Source organism: Xiphophorus hellerii, chromosome 21 (assembly GCF_003331165.1).
Source record: "Xiphophorus hellerii strain 12219 chromosome 21, Xiphophorus_hellerii-4.1, whole genome shotgun sequence".
Taxonomy (NCBI): domain Eukaryota; kingdom Metazoa; phylum Chordata; class Actinopteri; order Cyprinodontiformes; family Poeciliidae; genus Xiphophorus; species Xiphophorus hellerii.
Genome location: NC_045692.1, coordinates 21919897 through 21940312, shown reverse-complemented (window position 1 = coordinate 21940312; position 20416 = coordinate 21919897). Strand labels below are relative to the sequence as shown.

The 20416-nt window shown below is 36.5% G+C and overlaps 1 protein-coding gene and 1 long non-coding RNA gene across 4 annotated transcripts in view; both read left to right on the top strand.

Annotated features, from left to right (window-relative positions):
* The window catches only part of LOC116711869 (uncharacterized), a 463421-nt gene that overhangs the window by 436127 nt on the left and 6878 nt on the right, over positions 1-20416 (top strand). The window lies entirely within an intron of this gene.
* Positions 1-20416, top strand: part of LOC116711868 (cadherin-10-like) — a 55909-nt gene that overhangs the window by 32575 nt on the left and 2918 nt on the right. For 2 of the 3 annotated variants that reach the window (XM_032551453.1, XM_032551454.1), the window contains one exon: positions 3700-7144. In XM_032551453.1, the coding sequence (XP_032407344.1) occupies positions 3700-4190 (491 nt within the window). In that variant the 3' untranslated portion in view covers positions 4191-7144. Of the gene's footprint in view, positions 1-3699; positions 7145-20416 lie in introns of those variants that run through there. The other variant, XM_032551455.1, reaches the window with a different exon arrangement.

Below are 20416 nucleotides of genomic sequence, written 5' to 3'. Positions count from 1 at the left end.
AAGTAACAAAAGTTAATTTTTGCAGTGGTGTTACAGTCAGAAGTCTTTACTTTCACATGGTTTATGTTTTTCCACTGTTTTTTTCTTTTATCTGAACTGCATTTGATCAAAATCCACATTACTGATCAAATAAGTTGAGATAAGGAACTTCTGTTTGTAACAATACAAAAGAGGAGAAATGCTAATTTTACACAAGTTAGAGCTCTACTGCGCGATACATTGTAATACTTATGTTTATAACAAGAAATAGAGGTAGATTAAATATCCATCTATGAATAGAAATGACAGCATTTCATTACATTTATAGATTATTGCTGAGATTTTAAAAGAAAGTGACTGGATAGATTACAGTGTTTTCTCTAAACTGCTGCAGCTTGTCGCATACATGTCAAGGTCACCAGAGGTCATCACAGGTCATTTTCTTATGTTTCACACAAAACAAACAGAACCCTGCAGAATTACAAACCCTGTGCATCCTTTAGCTGATGCTCTTTAAAGCTACATAACGTAACAAAGCATCCAGTCCTTCGCTTCCACATTGTTCCAACCTTTTGGCAAGTCATTGTAACTGTGTAAAATTTCATGTAAAATGCATATCAATGACAAGCGAATGCACACCTGAAAATACAGAGCTATTTATATGCATTGCCAGACCATTTCACTCTGAGGCAGCTGCCCTGTGTTTCACTTAAAATTCATGCCTATCTTATTTTTCCACATAAGCCGCACATCGTAGATGAAAAACGTAGGAAGGCAGAGATGAAAAGGGCTTAGAAAATCCAATCAAGTTTCTAAAGAAAACAGGAGTTCAAACTGCAGATTTTACATTTCACACCGACGCCGATGCACAAATTATACAGACACAATCAGGAGGGACGACGGTTTCTCCTGGCGGTGGGAGAAAGGGCCTGTGCTCCAGTAAACTGACGCACTTTAATCCCCAAATCATACAGCGCATATAAAGGTATTTAGTCCCTTTGAATTTTTGACATTTTGTCGCATTACAACCAGTTTTTATTGAGATTGCATGTGGAAAAGCAACACAAACAAAAGGGAACATTGTGCTCCAAAAATTACATAAATACAAAATGAAAAGTGTTGCATTCAGATTGCTTATTCAGCAATCTCTGGTACCACATTTGGCGAAATCTCCAACTCAAAACAGTCATTCTTTTGTCATTATAGTGAGGTCTGGAAACAGAAAGTACAGCAAGATAAAAAGATGTCCTGTGAAAACAAAAGAGAGCGCTTAACATCTGGGTGTTTTGGTGAAATCTTTACACATTTTAAAGACAAATTAAAGGTTTTTCTAAAAGATTTTTAAGTTTCTTCCTGCAAATTTTAATTTTCAATATTTTCTTAAACATTTTGAGACTAATTTCAAGAGTTTTTTCCAGTAAACTCTTGAAATAAAAGAGTTTTGAGGCTCAGAAATTTCAACGTTTTTTCCTAGGAAATTTCTGAGATTCATCTTAATTAGATTTTTTTTCTCCAAAATTTCTGAGTTATTTTTCTAGCAAAACGTCAACTTTTTAGATGCAAACGTTTTCCAGTTTTTTCCCACAAAAATGTCTCTGAATCTCAAAGTTTGAGTTTTTCCTTGCAATTCGTTAGACTCTTGGAGTGCAGAAAATGTAATTTTTTTTACAGAAAATCTTTGAGATCAACCTAAACATTTCTGAGTTTTTCTAGAAAATTGTCAGCTTTTCAAACTCAGAAATTTCCAGATTTTTTTCTACAAAATTTCTGAGATTAACCTCAAAATTTCAGGTCTTTTTTTTTAAATCTTAGTTTTTTATTTTTATTTTTTTACATAAATTAAATCCTTTTTTTCTATCTACTTTGGCCCCAATAAACCATCTGACCTAGGAATAATTTGGGGTCCTTATTCTTATTTATTTATATAACTAGTAAAGAGAAAATGAAATCCTAATTTCCCTGCGTTTCCTGGACAAAAAACGAAACAATAATTCCTTGTGCTGCAAAAAGCTGTGCAAAAGTTTTAAGAATAATCACAATAACTTCAGAAAAAAATCCTCATAAATTAGCATGCATGTGTGGGCGTACTCACTGCTGTTTATGAGAAACTCTGACTCTCTCCATGTGTTGAACTGACCTCATCTTTATCCTCGTTTTTCCTCTGACCAGACTAATGACACAAGCAGTTCAGAAAAGACCAGCTCTTCTTCCATCTGTCTGCATTTTAAATTCCAAATATATAAACGAATATCCGGTAGGCAGATCTCAACAAGCCTCTCAAGTGAACTGAAGGTTGAATTTTTATGCCTCTCATGTCAAACAAAATATCATGACATCTGCTCATTATCTGAAGCTTTTTGCCTTTGAAACCCCCCTGACAGACTGTCTCATTCACCTCCATTTGACTCAGAGATGAGGGAAGCTGGAGCTGCACTTATGTTTTGTCTGAAATCGTGCACTGCCCAGTCACAAATGTCCTAATGTCTGAAACGGCCTCAGCCCATGCTGAAAGCTTTGCAATTAACGCGTAGGTGGGAGGCAAGCAGAGCGCTGCGGAGCCCACTGGGAGGAAAACGAGAAAAACCAGAGGAAGAGGCAGAGGGAGAATTTCATTTCATCAAATTCATGCCCTTTAAATATTTACATGTTTTCTTACATTTCCTACACAAACGTCTTTGCATTTAATTTGAAAAATCATAGTTGTTCCTATTTGATCAGGTTCATCATCACTGGTAAAAATTCTTACATACATCTGTATTTTTTTTAATCCGAGTAAAATACAAATTTAAATTCGAGTATAAGAGCCGTACCGACAAAAAGTAATTCGATAATGAGACTAAAGTCATAATATTACGAGAATAAAGTGGAAATTATACAAGAATAAAGTTGTAGTATTTCAGAAATAAAGTGGTGTTATTCTGAGAAAAAGTACAAATTTTAAAGAATAAACTCACACCAGAGTAGAGTGGAAATAATACGAGAATAAAGTGATATTTTGAGAATAAAGTTGAAATTTTTTGAGAATAAAGTCGTAATATTTTGAAAATGAAGTCAAATTTTTATAAACCCGCAACATTACGAGAATAAAGTTGTAATATTTTCCGAACACACTTATTATATTTTGTCTACAGGAATAAATTGAGTTGCTTTGTTTCTTATTTATATTTTTAAGTCTAAATTGGATTTGTATTTTTTAAAAGTGATTTAAGGTTACATTTTCTGTAAAATACAAAGAATTTTAAGTTTTGTAGAGTTTTTTTTTTACAGCAATTTTGTTAACATTTAGTTAAAAACGGGGTGAGTAATGCCTGGGTTATGTATGTATATGTTTCATTTGTTGCTGTTAAGATATCTTGTAAAAAAAACAGCAAATTGTTCAAACTAAATTTGAAATAGTTGCATAGCTCAACTACAACAGCATCCATGGCAGCGTTTTCACCCCCGAGATGAAATATGAAGATGTTCGCTGACGAGTGTAAAATGGGATCCTCGAACCGCGGTGCATTTTATAAAGTCAAAGTGCCATTCAGGAGAAAAAGGGGAAGAAAAAGCTTTTCCACTGAATCTTTAATAATAGGAGGTGAATGCCCGAGGCAGAGTTAGGGATTTGTCACTGGTAGCAAATGTGTCTCCCTTCTGCTTTTTGCTCCCTAATGCATGACACATGTTCAGAGGCACGCATCTTATGCTCTGCGTTCCCTCTCTGCTGTTTTTGTGCAGTGATCGTGGTGCTGTTCGCTGCCCTGAGGAGACAGAGGAAGAAGGAGCCTCTGATCATCTCCAAAGAGGATGTCAGAGACAACGTTGTCAGCTACAACGACGAGGGCGGAGGAGAGGAGGACACTCAGGCCTTTGATATCGGCACGCTGCGCAACCCGGAGGTGATGGATGCTAACAAGCTTCGCAGGGACATCATACCCGAAATGCTGTTTCCCTTTCGGAGGACATCACCGATAAAGGATAACACGGATGTGAGAGACTTCATAAACGGGCGGCTGCAGGAGAACGACGGCGACCCCACGGCGCCCCCTTACGACTCCCTGGCGACCTACGCTTACGAGGGAACCGGGTCCCTGGCGGAGTCCCTGAGCTCGCTGGAGTCCGCCGCCACCGAGGGCGACCACGACTACGATTACCTCAGCAACTGGGGACCACAGTTCAAAAAGCTGGCGGAGATGTACATAGGGAGAAGCCCCGACAGAGAGACCTAAACGAAGCCATCCGTCTCTCTATAATCCAAACTCCTTTTCAATGTCCTTTCGGCTTATTAGCTAGCCAGACATCTGTTTGTCTAGTTAGTTAACTAGCCTGTCTGTCTTAATATCTATCAAGCTACCTGTTTGTCTAGTTTGCTAGCTAGCTTGATAGTCAACTGGTTGTCTGTTTGCTCCACCTTCAAATGTGCGTGAAAATGCACAAACTCATGCGCACTATATTAAACCGTCATGTGGAAGATTACCTGGAAACGGGAAAGCTGTGTTCGAAATGTTCACTCACAAAACTTTACTAGACGATAAATTGTTCCAGTAATTATCGCGATAAACAATAATATTGTTGTTTGATGCCATTTTAAAGTAATATATATCATCAACTTCCTAAAAGTAAATTTTGCCAATTGTGATGTGAAAATGGGAAAGCTATGTTTGAAATGTTTACAAAATTTTAATAAGAAATTACCACAGTAATTATCGCAATAAACGATAATATTGCTGTTTTAGACCATTTTCAAATAATATATATTGTCAGCTTTCTACAATTCACTTTTGGCCAAAAGTAACGTGGAAAGCTATGTTCAAAATGTTCACTCATTTTACAAGACAATACATTGTCATTTTGAAACCATTTTCAAATAATATATATATCGTCGGCTTCCTATAAGTAATTTCTGGCCAAAAATAATATGGAAACGGGAAGCTATGTTTGAAATGTTCACTCATAAAATTTTTCTAGACGATATATTGTCTCAACAATAATATTGTTGTTTTAAGACCATTTCGAAGTAACATATACTTCCTAAAAGTCATTTTTTGTCAAAAGTGATTCTTTTTTTCTTTGCCTAAGACTTCTTTTTGAAAAAAGAAGTTATTTTTTTATATTCATTATAGCATAATTATTTAAGATCAGTAACAATAACAAAATAGGTGGAAATTGTTTCCATATCAGTTTCTTTCAATAAAAGTCTTATGAAACTTTAGCTAAAACTGCAGGTGTGTCTCTGTGTCTGGTAATTGTTTTGTTTTTCACTCAGTAGGAAGACAATCCAAAAATTTAACTCAAGTAAGAGTAGAAATACTTAATAAAATTACTCAAATAATAGTAAAACTTACATTTTTTTCAACAAAGTTACAGAAGTAAATGTAACTAGTTTCCTTTTACTGGTTTCAAACCAAAACAAAATGCCAACGATTGGACAATTCGAACACAGAGCGAGACTTGAAGTGAGTTTTCTATAAGCAGATCCAATATAAATCTCAGTCTTTTGCTTTTTTTTTGTCATAATCAGTAAAGATGCCTTTAAATTTTAGGACTTTTGTGAACAATGGTGTGAATAATGTGTTTTGTAATCAACATGAATGATAGTAGTATTGTATACTATCAATGTTAAATGGTGCCGGCTTGGTTTGGGTGGGAAACGGGGGAAGGAGTCCGACGGCTTTTCCAGACAACTCCATTAAATACTGTAAATGTACAAAGTGTTTTTATTGATGGACATCGTATAAACTATTTGCTATATCTGTTTGACGAACAATGTTCATGTGAATGGTTGGTGGAGTTTCTTTTTGTCAAACTGTGAATTCATTTCATCATGTAGGTGTAATATGTAATGGAAAGTGTATGTTGTAGGAAACTGTCACACACTGCTTTCATGCTATTTGAATGCTGAGTCATATTGTTTTATATTTATATTTTTATACTTATTTTCTTAATAAAATGATCTAAAAAGGGTTAAGCCATGCTTCTTTTCAGTTTTCCAAGATTTTGTTCTGTAATAGAAATGTAACAACTATTACTTGAAAATACTCAAATATGCTAAATTTGTGAAGAAATGAACAGTTTGCTTACTTAAAATCACTTTGTCCGATTTAAAGATAAATGTGGTTTAATAGCATATTATAAATATATAATGTAATACAGTGCAAAATTACCTGAAAATGAAACTAATAACAGAGAAAAGAGTCTATTATATGTTTCTGCTCAAAATGTTTGGTAATAAAGTATTTAAGCTTTTTGTCAAATGGATCAAAATCAAATCAAAATCGCATGCTGGTGTCAAAAATACATTTTTGAAATTAAAATTTAACACACAAATTCAGTTTGTTGCTAGAAAAATCAACAATTTGGGATCAATAACAGATATATTGTAATTAAAGACCAATAAAGTCCAGGTTTTATTCATGAGTTTAGCAAAAACAACAATGCAGCAAAACATCATTTCTGTTACACTACTTAAACACTTTTTCTTTCATTTGGCTCAAACACAAACAAAATTAAGCTGATAAAGGCAATTATGATGAATAAAGATGTAGGAGAAAAATTTGGAGAAACGTTTTCTGCATTTAAAGTGATCTGCAGACATTAGTAGCTGCTTAAAATATTTTTAAAAATCCTCATGTTGCCCCTGATATTGCAATCATGCATTAAAAACAAACATGTATGGTTTGTATAAACCCCCGTTTTTAATTAGCCTAATATCCTTTTGTATCTAGATCTAGAAAATACCAATATCCAGTTCAAAATTATCCAGAAACTCTCAATTTCAGAATAAAAGACTAAAAAAACTCTTCCTGTACTCAATAAACTTACAGAGAGTTTTAAAACTCCATTAATCTGCAAAAGACACACCCCAATGATACTGCAACCACAAATTGCCAAACTTTTGTTATTACTCTGAGCCAGAAAGCTATCATTAAAAATAAAGTGCTCTTGCTTTGGAAAGTTGAATAAGAACTCCATAAATCGCACTTTATGGAGTTAAGTGGTGATTAGGTACACGTGTACAAGACAGTGCCTCCAATCCAGCAGCCAAGCAATTAATCTAATCCCTGTGATGTTTTTATGTCCAGTCATTGCAGAAAGTATTAAACTGTTTGTGCAGACGTCTTTGGGAAAATGACCCTACTTCTCGTTTGATTTGTGACCTCAATAAACATTTTCTAAAACTGTTTATGGTCTCGGCTAGTTTTACAGCTTCTTTCACAGAGCGTGATGTCCGCTCGGTGAACTGTGATCCAATTTTAGTGTCAAACAGATAAAATAGGAGAATATGGCACGTCTAAATTTAGGTTTTATAAGCATGAAGAGAGCGTTAATGGATGTTTTTTGCTGTGTTTCCTGTTAGAATCCACACTTTTATCTGTAAAAATGTTCACACTGTCTTGCAAGACAACCTCATACTTACTGATTGTATTTATTCGGGTTTTGTGATAGACCGACATAAAGTAGAGTATCACTGTGAAGTCAGAGGCAAATGATAAATGGTCTTCAAAAAATTCTGCCAATAAAATAAAATCCAGAGCATTCAGTTGCCTTCAAATACCGTGGTTCAGTGAAGGGAAGGCCACTTTGGTTTGCTACAACACATCAAACAGGTCAGGGAGAATGTTCTGGAGTTTAAAACTGTGTTAAAGGTGATCTGTTAAGCTTTCTTGAAAAGGTTAAGATAGGCATATGAGTCACTTGTCACTGTAAATCCAAATAGGCTCAATTCGATGTTTATGCTCGCACGTGAAAATGGCTGCAAACAGATGCGCAATTATACAACCGTACATCTTTGAAAAGCACAAGTAGAGCCTCCTGCACACAACCAACAAGGACGCAGCAAGTGGCTTCTGGATGGTAAGTCAACAACAAAACACTTGTCTTTTCCAGATGCCATTGTACAGCATATAAAAAAAGCTGTCCAAAGGTGCCGGAACTCTGCTCGGGTTGCTAGGTAATGGGCAGAACTCTAGGGTTGCTAGGTAACGGCACATGTGACTTAACACTGAAGAGGTTTTAGAAACGGCTAATTTTCCAGACACCAAAATACATTAACTTGTTGCCAAAAAAGCATGTTTGTTTCTCTTACAATTTTGAAGTTGTTGTCCAAACTGGAGCCTGGAGGCAGCATATTAACAACTTAAGCCTCATTATTGTTCGCTATGGTTGTTATTTTTCTTCCCGCTTGCCTAAAAGGATGCAGAATAGTGACGTTTGTCGAGTATCAATGACGTTGAGGACCTGGCCGTGCAGATTCAGGTCACATTGGAAAAGATCGGATACGTATCAGATATTCAAGTGGCTCTTTGAAAAAATACAACCTTTGTTTTTTCAGACCAACAATCAGGTCACATTATGGCAAAAAAATTGAATTGAATCACTTTGGGCTGCAGTGTGAATGCAGCCAAAGTTATTAATATTCATCCTCAAAAAATATTTATAATCAGACTAGAAATTATTGAGCATGTTTTAATCTATCATGCAATCAGTTGATTAATTGGTTATTGTGACAGGCTCATAACTAATACTACATCATATAACTCACAGAAGGAATGGTTGAAATTGAAGTCTATTTTTAAACATGTTTTCTTCTAATTCCCAAGAAAATATTTACAATTTTCAGGGTTTAAAATGTGAAAAATGTTGAAGTAGTACGTTTATTTACCCTGAAAGGCGTTGCATAAGGTTCTGGACTGGGGCCAGTGTGGGGCCAGTGTGGGGCCAGCGCGGGGCGTCAGCAGCTATTGCTTCTTTCTGCATTAGTGATTACTCTGAAAGCGGGAGAGGCTGAACCTAATTCTGAAGGAAACCTTTTGAGTCTCTGGAGTTCACGCGGCGTCTGCTCCGTGGTGAAACTGACTGCGTCTGTGTGTCAGATGACTGTGACTTCCTCCCCGCTCTCCGTCACGACTCACACACAAAGCCGATCTGCTGAGACCTTTTTGCTTCCCCTTAATCACCATCCTTGATCTCCACATATTGATAAAACTGACTCAATGCATTTCAATAACCACATTATGGTTATTGTAGCTTTTTATGTGGCCCTCTGAAAGGACACAAAATAGATCCTTCAAGATAACATCTGATTAAATATGTTTTATAAGTCAAATCTATGCAGATTTGATCTGTATTCTGCTAAATTCCAGTTTTTTTGAAAGGAAATTCGCGCAAAAATCAACAGATCCTCACATTTCTTCTCACTAATGCATCATTTTTAGTCTATTACAAATATTTCACAAAAATGTAAATACAAAATCAAAAATACATTATTAATCCCAAAGGAAAATTAAATTAAAACATATCAAAAATATTGGATTTAAGTGATGCTAACTCCAACCTGCAGGTGGCAGTATTTCTTATTTCTACTGCACAGCTACTTTGTGCTTAGAGATGCACCGATTTGAATTTAATATCGATATTGGTCCCAATACGGAAAATATGAAGTATTGGTGATAATGTTCCAGATCCATAATGGCAGATCTATTCAATCTAATTCTTTATATTTATATTTTATATTTAGAATTTAACGTAACTTCTTCTTTCTGAACCTTCTGAAAGAAGGTTTGTTACATGTCTCATTACAAGTAAAATAATCTGTATTTTTTAATCAATATTAAAAAGAATTATTGACTTAGAAACCAGACAAAATTACTTGGTAATAATTAGATTTTTTGCAGTAATTTCTTTCAAAATGGAAATGTGTTTATAGCAGTTGTCAGTCACGCAAATGAGTCTCTTTCTTCTGAACATTAATGTGACCATTAAACACATGATTTCTGCAAATCAAATGTGACTTTTCATACGTGAAATATAGGGAAGTTGTGATGTATAATTAACACGAAGTGTGCAAGTCAGTGAATGTTAACCCTCCTTAATTTAACCCAGAAAGAAGAGCTCAACTATACATCCAGTGGGACGAATTAGAGGAAATGTTCTTCATCTGATTCGCCTTGGCAGAAACGTTTGGCTTTGCGTCGTTATTTCAGCAGAATTGCAGCTCGTTTCGTGAGTCGACACCCTGACCTGAGCTGAAACCTGAACATATGAAGAGGGCATCTGCTCCCCTCGGGGTGTCTGCTGGCGTCTGTGGTAGATAATCTGTACCCTCTCTATGAGCCTGGATGCTTCCAGGGAACATTAGCAGAGAGATTTTGCAAATAATACATTAACATCAGCGCTGGATTCTAAACCTTATAGATTTCCAGGTATTGCAGAAATAAAAAAAAATGTTTTCATTTTGCTGTGAGAGGCAGTGTTCAGTTCTGGTTGCCTCCAGGGTTAAACTCACATGCTGACAACCCATCGGGGGTTCTGGGATTACCCAGTAACATGACACAACAGATGGTTTGTTACACAGGAGCACCTGGGAAGTCTAAAGTAAAGGCAGCTTTAAACACTTTCGCAAACAAAACTGATCAGTGGGTGACTGTTTGTAGTTGTGGCAAAATGGTTAAAGGAGACGTAATACGCAAAATTCACATTTCTGCGATTCCATTTGGGTCACAACTTCTTCTAAAAACACCCCAAGTGCTTAAAATAACACACCCTGCTGTTCTTTGGCAATAACTTATTGTTTTTTCAAAAATTTCAGGAATGTAACCTGTTACCTAGCAACCCCAGCCAAGCCCTGCCCGTTACCTAGCAACCCAAAGTTCCAGGACATTAGGTCAGCTGGTTTACAATTTATTGGTACAGACTAATGAAATGCAGGTGTGCTTCCAATTCTCTACAAAAGCTGTTAGATTTTGGCTAACTGCCGGTTAAAATGTCAGCAAATAAAATCCACCAAGAAGATAATGTAACTTTGTTCTTATTACACTGCAAAAGCACAAAATCTTAGCAAATATTTTTGGTCTAGTTTATCGTGTAAATATCTTAGTTCACTTGAAATAAGACAAAACTAACTTACTTCTCTAATAAAATATTTAATAACTTTTCAGCAAGTTATAGAAGCTTGTTTTAAGTGAATAATTCTTGAAAATTAATACAAAGTATTAGTGCCACTGTCAGATTTTGTTTTTCCACTTCTAACACAGAAAAAGTGAAAAAATTTGATAGTGGAACTATTATTTTTAACTTGTTGGCTAACATTAAAGCTAGCGTGTAAAATTGTCTTGTAATAAGTGAAATAATCTGCCAGTGGAACTAGCATTTAATTAATATTAGCGATTATTTACTTAAAAAAGGTCACAGTGCTTGCTGAAAAGTTACTTGTATTTTAGTTTTGTCTTATCTCAAGTGTACTTTAAATATTTGCACTAGAAACTAGACCAAAAATACTTGGTAAGATTTTGTGTTTTTGCAGATAAATCCATGGACTTGAACTCTACTGAAAATCTCTGGTGGAATTTGAAACCAGATCATAATAGTGCTGAAAATGCTGGTCATTTAGGGGTTAAACATTTCAGAGGCTGCAGTACTCATTAAGTGTGGCATTTTCTATTTAATTAGGAGAAACCACTTGGAATATTAGTTGCATTAAGCATTTAAAATCCTTCTTGTCCGATTTGTTTATTTCATATTTTGCAGATGCAGGTTTAAAAATGTTGCAGTGTTGAGTCGAAGTGTTTTAGGTGCAACTTTATTTGGAGGAACACTTGGTTATCGCACTGTCAATCTCTCCTCCTGGGTCATCCATAACAGGCTATCAGAATACAAGAATGAAATCTTGGCGAGAATACAAAGAGAGGCTCGGTATCTTGTGCAAATTAGAGGAGATTTTCACCTGACAGAACGCCGTCAGCTCTTATTAAAAATCTCAGCATAGCCAGCATGGCTTAGCTGTGTTGCCTAGACGCAAGTAAAATATTCAGTGGCAGTGTGAGTTCTTTATTGAGCCATTATTGCTTAAAATACTAGTATCATCAACATCCTGAAGGCGATTCTGCTTTTGCAAAAAAAAACCCAAACTCACCTGGTTCCAATTCCTAAACACAGCATCTCATTTTAAGATGGTTTGTTTTAGACGGCAGAAACAAGGCCGATGTCACAACTCCAGGCTTCAATTCTCCAGGATGTTTTTTGGCCCCCCACCTTCTCTGATTCCCTGCAATGTTAGTACAAAACAGGCCTTGTGTCATGTTTCATAATGCATGATGTTTCTTATGGGTCTATTGTGGCTGGAAGAAAAAAAAGAAAAGACTAAAAGACGCAAAGTAGTGCAATCAATAATGCAGGTGAAATATTGGTATGCAGACGAGATGTGACAGCAGCAGAGAACTGCCTGAGGGGTTTTTCTTCCCTTGTCCCCCCTCGCCTGCATTTTTATAATAGTAATTTCTTGCACAAACAAGTTCCAAGCTGATACCCAATTTCTCATATTCTCTGCATATCAGCTTAATGTGGCTAAACTGTAACCAAAAAGTCATTATTTTTAACATGCTCTGATTACATAACTGCAGCCTCGGCCACCCCACTTGAGGGCAGAATAGATTTTTCCATTAACTGACCTTTAGCGTTCGAAAAACCCAATGTGCCGATACAGGTGCACTTCAGAAACGCGTTGTGGAAAATGTGTTATTAGAAAATATGTGCTCGTAATTACAGCTGCTCTCGGAAAACCTGCAGCACATGCAGATAAACATGAGCAAATAGTTTCTGGTTCTTCACTTTTTGTTTTCTCATCACCTGTCCAAACCTCCAGAGGGAGCTTTATGGCTCAGCAAGTCATGAAGAAGTATTTTGGTAATTTACAGATTTGTGCTTTTTGGTCACACGTAAACATTACAGATCATCAAGCTATTTTTAAAATACTAAAATTTATTTCTAAATTTATTTCTATGCTACTAATGCTAATAACCATTTGCTAAAATGCTGGCGACAACAACTGCTACCCAGTGTTCGTTGTAATTGGCACTAGTTGAGTTTCCATTGACCTTTTAAAATTGGAGTTACAAAAACAATTTTGCTGAAGAGAAACACGCTAATTTAGGGGAAAAATAAAAGACTTTCACCTTCTTCAATAAAAAGTTTCTGTGGTTTTTTGGTTATATCAAAATTGGAATATTTCCCAAACTGCATTGGAAACACTTTTCTCACATCACACAAGTCATGTGATCAACACCTGGATGTTACTACAGGTGGAAATGATGAAAAAGACGACAGGAAGTGGTAGAGGGATCACGGTGCGGCACTTTAACGACGTATCGTTCTTACAAACTTATTCATCTGTGATTTTAATTGAATTCCTTATTTAACGGAAGAGTCATTTCAAAAACATTCCAAATGAAACGTCACAAGTCAGCAGCTGCTATGCCGTTACCTAGCAACCCCAGCCAAGCCCAGAATTGTTACCTAGCAACCCCAGCAGGTTTCCCAGCAACCCAAGTTTGGCACCAGAACATTTGGTGAGCTGGTTTTATTGGTGTTTTTTTGTTGACTTACCATCCAGAAACCACTTGCTGCATTCTTGTTGATTGTGCAGGAGGCTCCACTTCTACTGTTCAATATTTGCAGCCATTTTCACATGTGAGTGTAAACGTTGATTTGGGGGGTCCAGCAGCAGCCTGTTTGGATTTAAAGTAACAAGAGGCCCTAAAGCAACTCATTCCCACTAAAATCTCATTGTATGAAAATGATTTTATGGAAAAATGTAATGAACATGTTTTGTATAGACCGTAGATTTATCCTAACCTGTTCAAGGAAGCCTAATAGGTCTCATTTAAAAGCCCATAAGTAGTGCAGAATTAAATGAAACGGTTAAAGTCAGCAGGTCAAACCAGTGATTGGTGCATTTGTATTCAGAGCCTCATTGTTTCATGAACAAAGGTTAGTTCAATCCACAGCTCTTGTGAGAAAAACCGCCTTGTTTCATGCAACTGCAATGACTCATCTGCTCCTCACACCTGAGCAAAACCAGAAAGCTTTGGTCAAATCACGGCGGAGATAAACTTATGAGTAGAAACCCAGCTCCAAGCAGCTTTGTTGTTCAGGCAATCTTCAATCCACTTCCATGTGTTTGAAATAATTTCAGCACTCTTGTAGCTGCGAGTTCCAGACGTGGGCTGAACATTAAAGAACACACAGCAGCGTCTTTCCCCCTTAGGAAAAGAAAATTACTTGTGAGCACCAGGGAATGCATCAGTGACATGGCACACTGCCTAGTTTGTTATAATTATGAGGCAAAAGCAGTTCTGAATAGGCATCTTAATGACCAAACAAATTGTTGCAGATTTCAAACCCATCTGGAGGATTTTCTTCGGGAGGGTGGAGATGTGATTGCTGTTCAGAAACAGTAAATGCTGTAACTGCTCATACAAGCTTTTCTCCTCTTTTCTGTGTATATAAGACGGGAAAACCAGGTGCCTATCTTTGTTTGGGAGCAGGATGTTCATGGACGGCTCATGTTGGGTCGATTGGATGTTTTTCAAGAGGAAACCCATCACAGGCTAGTTCTTAGTAGAATCTAATACACATTTTGCACACAGAAACACTGAGAATGGAGACCTCTTCAGCTGGTATTTGGCTCCATCTAATGGACATGTAGACGCCTACACTGCAAAAACAAAATCCTACCAAATATTTGTTAGTTTCTAGTGCAAATACACTTTTTTCAGCAATAAATAGTTTCTTGTTTAGAGTCAATAATTCCTTAATATTGATAAAAAGTACTGACAGATTATTTTACTTATAACAACAAAAAATGTCTTGTAATAAGTGAAACAATCTCCCAATTTAACAAATACTTTTTTCTCAATATTTAGGAATTATTGACTTAAAACAAGCTCCTATAGCTTCCTGAAAAGCTGCTTATTAATTTTGTCAGTAGAAACTAGTGCAAAGTTGAGTTTACGCTTAAAACCACTTCCCAAAATAGAGCTGAATTAAATACCATCACCATTTTAAAGCTGTAGAGTCATCAAAAATTGTGCAGTGTGGCCACTTTCTGTAAGGCAATAACAATTTTATTATGTAGCAGTTATTTATTCGTAGCTTCTGTGTGTTTTGACTGAGCAATAACAGTTTAAAGGACAATTCAACAAGCTTATGCTAAATCCCGTTTGCACTAAATAGACTGTTAGAATGGTTGCAACTTGCAAAATGGACATTTTATTTACCTTTGTTTCTTTTCTGATGACAAAAGCATTAAAGTATGTGAATGAGAGAAGCTGTTTTGGGATTCAGCTATTGTAAAAACACATTTATGTTAAACTGAATTTGTGAATGATGTCATTACTTAAATTTTCGTTTAGAAAAAAATATGATAGATGAAGAAGAACTATTTCAAGATGGAGATGTAAACTTAGTTTGTCACTATTAGTTCATTTTAAGTACATTTTGAACAAGTTCAGCTGTTTAGATAATCACTTTTTCTTCACTTATATAAGATGTTTCACAAAATCCAAATGTTTTGTTGTGAATTAAATAGATTTATGCACATCTATACAAACTGATTCTATTTTTTTCAGGATCTATTGAAAAAAATCTCATCCCTGTAATAAACTAACAACAAATGTATCCTTTGGAGTGACGTCTAATTAGTTGATGGTATAAAATCAAGGTAACATTTGGTATTATGTTTGGGAAAAAGAAATATTTTGAACCATAAAACAGATGGGAATATTTATAAAATCCTAGTGAAACTTAATTTTATTTAAAAATCTTATAAAGACACATTTGAGATGCAGGAAGCAGTCACTAGAGGGCAGCAGAGACCTTTTAAATTAAAGAGACTGCTGCTGGTTTGACCCATAAATGTGATTTTTAAAAATTTTGTTTACTTCCACAATATATTACAAAACTAAAACTTCCAATAAAAAATGAAATGACAGCTATTTGGACAAATAATGAGCAAAAACCTGTAATCCAGGCTTAGCCTAAACTGAAGAAAAATGCCACATATCACATCCAAAGCCTGTTTAATTCCAGTCACACAGCAGGAGAGATGAGAAAAATAAGAATCATTAATTATTCATATCGATCAAAGATTCATGAGGGAAAACCTCCTCTTAACTGATTTACATTTGACTGAATTTACCAAATGTTTGAACTGATATAAATCAGCACTACATGCGATCATATCTGGGAAGCACACAGGCCGGCGTCATCAGATTATATCAGTAAAAATTCAGCATCTTTCAGATCTATTTTACTTTGATAATGTTTTATTATAAAGGTATTTAATAAGAATGTTTTAAAAATGAGCTGCTTTATATCTGAGGGATGCAAAAACATTTTGGGAGTGTTTTGGTTCACATGCTGACCAGAGATTATTTTCTCCAGGAACTACTTTGTCAACTATGAAGGAGTATTAGGGCAACACTAAAAAACAATAAAATAAAATGATGAGAATAAAGTAACTTCAGAATAAAGTCATCATATTTTGAGGAGTTGTAATATGACTTCTCAAGACATTATGACTTTTATTTTCACCTTATTATGACTTTATTCATAATAATGAATAAAGTCAGAGAGGTGGATAATAAGACTTTTCTAAGAAAAAAAAAGTGTTTTAATTTATTATGCGATTTATTGACTTATTGCTTATTGAGACAGTCTTAGTTGTAACTTTTCTTTGTTTTTTGTTCAGATTTTCCAGAAATTAAATATTCAAAAACCAAAAATTTGGTTAATTGATCAAATCAATTTAGCACTCGGCTCTAATTTCCTAAGACCTAAGCACTTTCAACCATTTTATGTTGAAAAGGTTCATTAATACAGATTATTTGGTGATTTAACCTCTGATTAGAAACAAATTCAAGATGTTTCTGAACTATCAGATCAAGCCGTCTATATTTCAGATAAAATGCCATCAGTGACGTTTCAAATGTGTTAAAACCATAAAAAAATGGAGACAAGAGTTGAGCTGGACACCAGCATTTATCACATTTGAAATAAAAAAAGCATTGAGTCCAGCTCTTTAGATAATCTCTGTGACGGGCGCCGCTTGCTTTCTGTGCACCGAGTGTGATCCAGAGGTCAGCGCCGATCTCATCTTCCATTTTCTGCGTTCGTTAAGCTCCATTCCGCTAAGCGTGTCCAAATTGGGTAATTCTGTGTTCAATTAAGCAGGGCAGACACAGGACATTCAACACAATGTCAATGAGATGCCACTAAGAGTGAGCCATCAGTTTGATCGACAGTCGGAGAGGTGGATAATAAGCTGTTGTACGTCCCTCTGATTCTGCACCACCCAAGGCCATCCCTGCAATTGAATTACACCGGCGTCTCGGTAAGTCACCGCTGATGGTTGGCTCATGCATTGCAAAAAGCCGCGTGGCTGTGACTTACAGACGATGCCGTATAATTGTGCGGTTGTCTATAGCTATCATGGCGATGTCTCCCTACCAGCCACAGCCGTGAAAACGCCGTAAAAAGACCCGTAGGCCACACAAAGCTCTGCAGTTGTCTTTAGGCAAGTGGCCAATCAGAGAGAGCAAGAGAGAGGGAGAAGGGTAAAGATGGGAAATAAAAGGAAGGGAGGGGGAATTCGGTTGCAGAGTGCGCCAGCTATCCCCGGGCTTAACGCCAAGCGGCCAGTCACAAGGACGGCATGCAAAGAGAATGCCATCCAGCCAGGTTGAACGGCCAGATAAAATGCTCCAGAGGTCGGCCTGTGGTTTTAAAATTCAAAAACCTTTTCTCTTCTCACTGCTTTCTCACCACAGCAAGAGAAACATGTTGCAACAAGAGGTTTCTATGATCTGGAGGTAACTCTGGGTATGTCATTTAGATTAGGTTACAATAAAAAGCATTCAGAGTTCAAATTCACAACACAGTCAAAGGCAATGTGATCGTACCAGCAGGGGGCACCCAAGAGCACCAAGCTAAGATGATCAAAAGGAAAAGCAAAAACAGAAAAAAACATATTTAAGAGAATATACATAAATATATTACAGAAAATATACTTAAAAATACTTTTTATAGTAAGAGTTTCTATGAACTTGTTGCAAAGTGATGTCATGCTGGGCAAAAAACTGCTTGCTAACGACGACTAGCATTGGTTTTAGCTGTTAGGTTAACATAACACGCTAAATCTTAAACGTACGCCTGATATATAAAGGAAAAAGGGATGCAGTGCTTTACTACTAATTGTCAACGCTATGACAACTAGGTGACAAAGTCAGAAAAAAGTTTTAATTAAGAAAGAAATTTGCAACGGAGAGGGAAGTGTGTCAGTTATGCTAGCTTGACTATGACAACCTTAACATGTAGCTGTGATGTGGAATTTGGTTTGTTTAGGTTCAATTACAAAATGATCTACAAACCAACTCTGACTGATCATCAGAATAGCAGGTGTTTAAATTAGCTAATCAGCCACCATAGTGTTAGCATAGCTAATAGCACCGGTAGGTAATCTACCACAGCCATCACTTATTAATAATCACCAATAACAACAAGCCTAAAACCATAAAACTGTAACGGACCTGATGTTCTGTTCTTTGTGTGGGTAATGTTTGGTGTTAAATCTTGAAACATAAAGTGCCGTTGTGTCAGTTGCTATGGTAACGAGTCTGGTGTAGCACAGCCGAAACAGAGAGCCAAAAGAATGTGTTTTTGAGTTGTTCTTCAACGGTTTTTCTGCGTTATTTTTCCCTCTGCTGTGGCGAATTTCACTAGCTTCATAATACCTACATCTCCAGGTTTCATTTTGTTAACATTTTTGTTCTACTGCGGCAGTGCAGCTATGGATGGCACGTAAAAGGAATCGGCTCTCAAGAGGTGTTGTGAAACAGCAAGGTAAATTAAAAGGGGCAATACGGAAAACTTTTAGGTGATTGGCTCAGATTTGTGGAAAGGTTGTGATGACTAGTGAAAATTGTAAGTCAACATTCCAACTTCCTGTAAAGTTCTCCAGTCCTGCTACTGGTGTAATTGTATTTATTAGGTATAAAAAAGTAAAAATATCAACCCAATCTCAAGCCTTTTGCAGCTTGTAACAAGTTTTCTTCTTGGATTGTTCTGTATTTATCTCCATCCATCTTCCCAATGATTGATTCTGATGATGCCATTAAACTTTGTGTTTTACACGTAGCCCAAAAACGTCCATTTCTACTGGATTTAATGGACTAAATACAAAAGGAGGCCACACGTTTTAGACTAATTTAGTCCATCGCACAAAATTTCAATAAAACATTAAAATACATTACATTCTATCCTACTGAGAGCTGCTGCAATTCCTCACAACAAAAGGTTGCTATGATCTTGAGGTAACACGGCCCAGGTATGAAAGTACAAGCTTATCCCAAGGTTGGACTACAAGAAACATTCAAGGCTTTGATTTCTCTTGGACGTGGCGCCCAGAGCCAATGTACTGACATTTCTGTTGTTCTGCTTCAGAAATGAAAATCCCTTGGGCTGTTCGGCATCTGCCTGCTGTATACTCAAAGGATACTGAAGAAAGAAGAGTGAAATAGCTTGGGAAAAATGCCTTTCAGTGGTGCTCAGAGTTCTTGACAAGTGCAGCGTACAATGACCGTGAGTCAGCTCAAGATTGAGCAGGATGGAGAATGTTTCAGGTAAAAAAGGTAGCAATTATCCTGCCCGATTAAATACTTTCATTGTTGTTTTTGGCATAATAATCACGCAATCTAATTTCACTACAGGAAATATGTCAATAATGTTTTACAGAAAAGTAGTAAGTATTAGTTTCATCTTATTTCAAGTGCACTATTGGCAGTGAGAACCTGGCAAGAAAAATCTGGTGATATTTTGTGTTTTTGCAGTGTTAATACAATTTGGAATAAAAGTGCAGCAACAAAATGTGAAAGAAGTGAACTGCAGACAATACTTCCCAGATGCTTCGAATGCAAGAGGAAGAAGGAAATTAGGAAAATAAACATTAGGCTCACATGAACAACTTACAAGTTAGCAAAAATGCTGTTAGCTCATTGTTGTCAATGTCATTGTCAATGTCAAATTTATTTATATAGCACTTTAAAAGCAGGCATAAAACTGCACCAAAGTGCTGTACAAGAATGACAATAAGTGAAGGAAAAAAATGTGAATTTTCTGCTTCCATTTTGGTTTCGACTGCTTCTAAAAGCGACCCTAGCACAAAAAGAAATCCTAGGCGTTTTTTGGTGTCTGGAAAATGAGCCATTTCAAAACCTCACAAATGTAACGTCGGCATAAATGTACAAAAGAAATCAAAAATGTTTTTAAATACAAGTAGGATGAAACTTTTTAGCGCACAGTAAATGTAGCATCGGACGGGTTGGCAACAGATGTGGGCCAGTGGTGAAGATGAATATCATCCAAACGACCCAAACATCATCCATCCATCCATCCATCCATCCATCCATCCATCCATCTTCTTCCGCTTATCCGGGGTTGGGTCGCGGGGGTAGCAGCTTCAGAAGGGAGTCCCAGACTTCCCTCTCCCCGGCCACTTCTTCCAGCTCTTCCGGGGAAGAAACATTCATAAAAAATTTGATCCAGGCTGTGGGCAGATCTAATTTGGAAAGGAAGATTGTTCCATAGAAGAGGACCAACTACAGAAAAAGCCCGATCTCCTTTC